This window comes from Morone saxatilis, unplaced genomic scaffold (assembly GCF_004916995.1).
Source record: "Morone saxatilis isolate NCDOM2014 unplaced genomic scaffold, NCSU_SB_2.0 Contig24, whole genome shotgun sequence".
NCBI classification, from domain to species: Eukaryota; Metazoa; Chordata; class Actinopteri; family Moronidae; genus Morone; species Morone saxatilis.
In genome coordinates, this window is record NW_023339807.1 from 26,365,241 (window position 1) to 26,372,002 (window position 6,762).

Genomic DNA, 6,762 nt, shown 5'->3' on the forward strand with positions numbered 1-6,762 from the left:
AATCAAGAAATTTGTTCTTAGTACATGTATAGGCCCAACATGGAGGGCGAGACTAAATCAGTAAGAGCAAAACCTGTAGAACCTAATTACTTCAGCAGGTTCGAACCACCCCATCCGTTACACCTCAGGTCACCTACACCCTTCTGCTGCTGTCTCCCTCGATCGTAGCCACAAGGGGAGGTTGTCCCACCCACCCTATTCACCAGGTGTGTGGAGAGCTAAGAGCTTCGTCCCAGCAAGAGCAGGTCAGATGGAATATCCCTCGACTTCTGAAGGCTGTGCGTTGGAGCTGGATCCCTACCAGCAACATCTTCCAACCTGAGCTTTGGAACAGGGAGGGTCCCATAGACAGTTGGGGGGGGAAAGACATCCTGCATCATCCCAACCCAAAAGAGACCACATCCTGGTGAGCTAAAATGACTTAATCAGACTCCGAGTTATCGTGTCCCATGAACATCAACATTCGCTGATGAGACCAACACAGACACGGCAGTGCTGCTACAACCCCTAGACCCACGAATAAAAGGCACCAGTTACGCCCACGCCCTTTGACCCACTGCAGTATCTGTACCAGGAGAAAGGTCGGGAGTCAGAAGGCAATACCATTGTCGCTACTAACCCTAGATGACAACAGATACTTATCTCACACATGTAAGAGAGGGAAACTAGGTGGCTGTGAGAATATGACACTTTCTGGAATTTATCAGCGCCTTCAAATACCATCAATCAAAAGACCAGGAACCTATAGACTATGCTCGAAATACAACATAGCGAATAAGAGGGTAGTACAAGTAAACTCATCTGGTGACATGGATAATGGACTACTAGACAGAACACGAAACCCAGTAATATGAGATGAGACATGCAATTGTGTTGTAGTTGTTGTACTTTGGTCAGTGAGGACGAGAAGCCAAGCCAGAAGGGACTGTGCTTCTCTTCGTCCTGTACACGTCAAGACTTCAAATATAACTCAGAGTCCTGTCAAAAATGCAAGTTCGCAGACGACACCGGCCTATTGTGGGCTGGTATAGGGGTGACCAGGAGGAGGGTACAGGCAAACTCGATTCAGGACTTTGTCACATGGTGTGACTCCAACCACCTGCCGCACCAAGACAAGGAAGATTGGTGTGGACCTCAGAAGGCCAGGGCTCACAGGAACCTGTAACCATCAACGTGGACCGTGTGGAGTTGGTACAGACTTACATACCTGGGAGTACACTGGATGATTAGGGCTGGACTGGACTGCCCAACACAGGTAACGCCGTGCAGAAGGAGGTCGAGCCGATTATAGCTTCCTTAGAAGGCTGGCATCCTTCAACTTGCAAAAAAAACTGCCTGCAGATATTCTATTAGAACTGTTTGTGGCGAGCGCCTCTTCTATGGCAGTGTGTGCTGGGGAGGCAGCATTAGAAAAAGGATTGCCTCCTGTCTGGACAACTGTGAGGACGGGCTCTGTGGTGGGGCACAGAGCTGGACAGACTGACATCTGTGCAGAGGCGACGGCGCTGAATCAGGCTCCTGTCAAGTCATGACAATCCACTGCAATCCACTGCACAGCACCATCTACAGGCAGAGGAGCCAACTTCAGCGACAGGCTGCTGTCCATGTCCTGTTCCACTGAAAGACTGAGAAATCGTTCCTCCCCCCACGCCATGAGGCTCTTCACTACCCAGGGGAGAAAATCTAACTCCAATATGTCCTGGCCCTTTAGTTAACTATACACCTGGACGGCAGTGCAACCCTGCCATTATGTGAGCCACTGACCCTGACTGACACTATTATGCACCTTAGGCCTTTCAAGCACTGGGATTTTGACCATGCCACATTAGGCACTAGCCCCATGCTCGTTATTTAGCTATTTATTCTACTTTATTTATTCAGTTCTTCTAAATTGACCTCCTCTTGTTATTATATTAATTAATATTATTATTATTATTATTATTATTATCAGTTTGTTGATACTGCTAGAACCACTCGTGAATTCCCTTGGGATGATAATATCTACAAACTCCCCGTCACACCACTCCAATAACAATCTTAGTATAGTCATCTAATGGCATTAGCGACATAAAGCTCTTAATGTTCAAACAATCAAAACCTTGCAGAACCCCATATCTACACTCACGCTGAGACACGACAAACAAAGTACACAGCAAATACATTTTTCCAAAAACTGCATTCTGACATTTTAAGGTAGTTCTTATCACGCTTGATGTATGTTCAAAGGTGTTTTTCGTGATAAGTTGGTTTTCAATTACCAGCTAATAAATAAGGGGGCTTTCACGTCATAAATATGACGAGACCCCTACACCTTCTCCCCAACCGCAGACCATTCCCCCAACAACACACACACCACTCGGCACTCTAGTCCCCAGACCTCCTCCAAATACGAGTGCACAACCCACCAACGCGTGCGAACTTTCCTGATATATAGATTTTTATAGAGTGGGTGGAGTGAAGCATATGTCCATCTTATAATGTATGCAGAAATGTAAAAAAAGATGTAATAATAACTAGAAAAAACTGTCCCCTCAGTAAAATCATCTGTGAGAGGCGGTAGTGAGACTAACTTTTTCCCTGTGAAAATTAAATAAAATATTGCCATCTAATATGTCAATTTTATTATACAAAAACGTGGTCTAAAAAGTTTGTAAATAGATTTGAAGTTAGCTAAACGAACAAAATTATTAGAAAACAAAACTCATAAACATAACAAAATGAAAATAGGTAGCTCAGTATGAGAAACTGTCTTTTATTTAAAAAATGTTAATTTATAAATAATTCACTGATGTTTACTGAGGAACAGTTCAGGAGTCTCGGCAGCTTAATACTATTAGTACTTATGGGCTTTTTTATCATTTTAATATAAGAAAAAATATTCTGTGTGGAAAATTTGCAACTAAAAGCTGTTTTTTTCATGAAGACTCATTGTAGCCTGCTTAGTTTGTTATTGTGCCACAAATGAAAAGTGTTGCCATGATTAACAAGTAAAAAAAAAGAGCTTTATTATAAAACTAAAACTTAATTTTATACAAAGATCCAAAATAGTAATTCACTGTCAAAGCAGAGGGATAAAGCGCACCTTGTGATGTTAAGTGACTGCAGATCAGAAAATTAAAATCAAATGTCAAATGAAAATTAATAAATCAATATTTCAAAAATATTCAAACTCAAATATGTCAATTTGAATGATTTGATAAAAATCTTACCCTGTTTTATTTCTCCTAGTGATTATTTCCCAAGATAAACTGGAACGGCTCTTCAAAGATCGGCTCCCTTCAAAGAAGCCAACAAATCCATCTCTAAGTCTGTGAAGATTGAAGTAATTTATCAACAAATTATAGTAATAAATTGTTTGTTTGTGTGTAACTGTCACTAGTTTTGTAGGCTAGAAGAACTGTCTGTCACTGCCAAGAACCCGCTATTTTCCTACTGTTGCCATTGGATCGCGTCGAAGTCTCTAAAGTAGGTGTTTAAACTGTGAATCTGTCTGTGTGAGCTCCTCAGGAAACTGGGCCAGGGTTTAGGTTTTAAAACTGACTCTGTTTGACACCTGTAGATTTTTTTATGTTAAGTTTAGTTAGGGTGCTGCGCTCTTTGTGTTTGTTTTGAAAGTAACCAGAGAGGGTTTTTTGTTTTCATGCTTGTTTTAGTTGTTATCCATAATCTCATTTTTAAGATCTCCTTTTGTTATACTGTTTTCAATTGTTTACGCAGCACCCACTTGCCGTTTCTGTTTGTTGAATCATTTCTTTTGATTAAAATCTCTGTGTTAATAAATAATTTAATTTACAAAACCACTGGTTTATGTTGCGGTTTATGTTGCTTCCCTTTCCCCTTCCGAGCCGGGTCGTAACATAAATAACAAATTTAAAAAGTAGAAAAGAAGCCTAATAAAACATGACAGGCCATCTATAATTGTAATGTGTTTTGTTTGTTTGTTTGTTTGTTTGTTTGTCTGGGGCTGTGTCACTGCCTTCAAATATTAAAGTAAAATAAAAGAAAGAAATTGCAACCTGTGTATTGTCCAAATAAAAACACAATAAATGAATAATAAATAAATAATACAGTCTCAAAAAATAGAAATGAGAGAGATAAAGTTCAGTGACTCTGTTAATAACAACAGAAAACCACTGTAGCTGTTTCCGGTGGTTCTTCAAAATAAAAAGACAGAAGTCAGATATTACGCTACCGTAGACAGAGAAATTAGTCTATCTTGTGTTTGAGCTTTGTCTGTATTACAAGACACCCAAAAGAAAGAGAATATTTTTTTTTTAATGTAATACAGATCCGTGTGAGTTTCCAGGATGCCAGTAAATTATTTTCCTACTCTTATTTTGGTGGCAGCAACATCCAATTTCCGGTAGCTAACGCGCTGCTGTTTTTTGTGATTTTTACTCATTATCTAAAACATTTACCACTTTTACTACTTTAAATGATATTTTTCAGCCACGTTCATGTCAAGTGGAGATTTAAAACTCATCGTTTTTAGCAGCAAGTGAAGCGGAATGTAAAGACATCGCCAGGCGGAGGGGGGGGGGAATGTTTTCAACGTGACACAAGGTGCAGGGTGAAAGTTGAAGGGGAACATGGCATCTAGCATCAGTGCTAAACATGGATTATTAAGCAGTAAAACGTCGTTGTATGGAGCTCTTCACAGAAAGATATCACCCAGCAGGATACAGAGTGTGAGAGCAGCAACCAGCGCGACGGCAGACTCACAACTCAACGAGAAATACTGTCTGGAGCTGGTCCGGTGGGTCTGACTCTACTCACTGCTGACAACACAGGATGACTAAAGTTAACCTTATACAAAGATGTTCTACACTTAACAAATATAACTTCTTATTGTAAGGTTAGATACTTCTACATATCCCTGGTTTAAATCATATAAAAGGTCTGTTGTGAGACAAACCTTCCACGCCAGACTCCATTCAAATATCTGGTATAAATGTACAAAACGCTGTGATTCATAACATTTAAAAATATATTTTGTAAAGTTAATTTGGTTCTGTGAATATGTATTGTGCGATGTTTATTTCGGCGTATTCAGGTTGATCGAGAAGTATGCGTTTAAATATGGTTTCAGCTTTTTTTAAATGAATCTAGCACCCAGAACTGACACAAACATTCATATATCGACTCATCCTGATGGAAACTGTATTCCAGCTCCTGAAATGTGTCTTTGTTAAAATCTCTGAATCAGATCTACCTGAGAAATGTGACATATTTAAAAACTGAACAAAATCACTATTTTATTTTAAGAGCTTTAGTTAAAGGCAGCGTGTTTGTAGCGTGTAACTTCAGTTCTGCTCGGTTTAAATTAATATGAAAAATGACGTCAGGGACATTGTACAAAAGCAGCAATGTAGTAAAGACACTTTTATTAAGAAAAAATAATCTTCAAAATAAAGAATAACATGGAAATATATAACTTTGGAAGAATGACACCAACTGCATCTGTCTCCTACATGTCTTCTCTCTCTCTCTCTCTCCTCCTCTCACCACCTCCTCCTCCTCCTCCTCCTCCTCAGGTCCAGAGACTATGACGGCTTCGTGTCCTCCCTCCTCCTCCCAGAGGAGGTGCGGCGCTCCTCTTTGGCTCTGAGAGCCTTTAATGTGGAGCTGGCACAGGCAGGTATTCCTACAGCCAGGCTGGATGGGAAATGATTACTGATACTACTGCTGTAACTACTGTACTACTACTGATGCTCTGGTTGCTATATTAATAATAATAATAATAATATTAATAATAATAATAAGGAAAATCTGTGGATTTAAAAATATACAGTGTTTAATTTATGATTTAAGTCCTTTTTAAAGTAACTTATCAAACAGTTGTCCGTCTTATGTTTGTTTCTCCACCAGGTGAAGGACTCCGTTTCCCAGAAGACCATTGGTTTGATGCGAATGCAGTTCTGGAAGGCGGCCATTGAAGACATCTACAGAGACGATCCTCCGAACCAGCCCGTCAGTGCCGAGCTGTGGAGGGTAAATATCAGCCTGCGGATAGCCAAACAGTCAGTCAGACTGACGGAAACTTACTAACACAAGCAACAGTTGTTCGCATGTGTCATTACTTTAATTGTAGTTTTAAAAATGTTGTTGTTCAACATCAACATCAGTTCTTCTGAATGTATTGAGTTTGAGTTTGAGTTTAAAACCCATAATTACCTGCTTCTCGTGGTGAATGCCGATAAGATGATGAACTGATCATTTCACATTTTTGTATTTAAGAAGAAGTTCATAACCTGTAGTTTCTGCACACTTGATGGTAAAAAAGGTTAAGACACAGTGAGCAAAGATTAATAATTTAATATTTAAAGACATCACTGTTGTTAACACAACAAAAACAAACTATTCAAATGTAAATGTATAGTTTAATACGACTACCTCTAGTTATCTACACAACAAACTTCCATAGAACATAAAACAACATCAAATGATTTGATAGTAATTCAAAATACATATTCTCTTCTAATTTATCGGCTATGATTTCATTATCGGAATAAAACATAATGATATACATTGATATCCTTTTTTAAAGTGTGCCATACAGTCTTTTCCTGCACGTCAGCTGATTACCAGTGTGGATGATGTTTTTCAGGCGGTGAGGAAACATTACCTGACAAAGAGATGGCTACTGAGGATCATAACAGAGAGAGTAAGCCTGGAGTTTCTTCACTAAATTCACCTTGCTGTCAAACATGCAGTTAGCCTGTTTAGAGCTTACATATGTTTGATTAAAGCCTGATTCATACT

At 39.4% G+C, this 6,762-nt stretch overlaps 2 protein-coding genes across 3 annotated transcripts in view; both read left to right on the forward strand.

Moving 5' to 3' along the window:
- Positions 1-6,762, forward strand: part of LOC118336472 — a 744,338-nt gene that overhangs the window by 451,399 nt on the left and 286,177 nt on the right. The window lies entirely within an intron of this gene.
- The window catches only part of ndufaf6 (NADH:ubiquinone oxidoreductase complex assembly factor 6), an 18,230-nt gene continuing 16,057 nt past the window's right edge, over positions 4,590-6,762 (forward strand). The window contains exons 1-4 of one of the 2 annotated variants that reach the window (XM_035673142.1): positions 4,590-4,756; positions 5,535-5,634; positions 5,869-5,991; positions 6,608-6,664. In XM_035673142.1, the coding sequence (XP_035529035.1) occupies positions 4,590-4,756; positions 5,535-5,634; positions 5,869-5,991; positions 6,608-6,664 (447 nt within the window). Of the gene's footprint in view, positions 4,757-5,534; positions 5,639-5,868; positions 5,992-6,607; positions 6,665-6,762 lie in introns of both variants that reach the window. The other variant, XM_035673143.1, reaches the window with a different exon arrangement.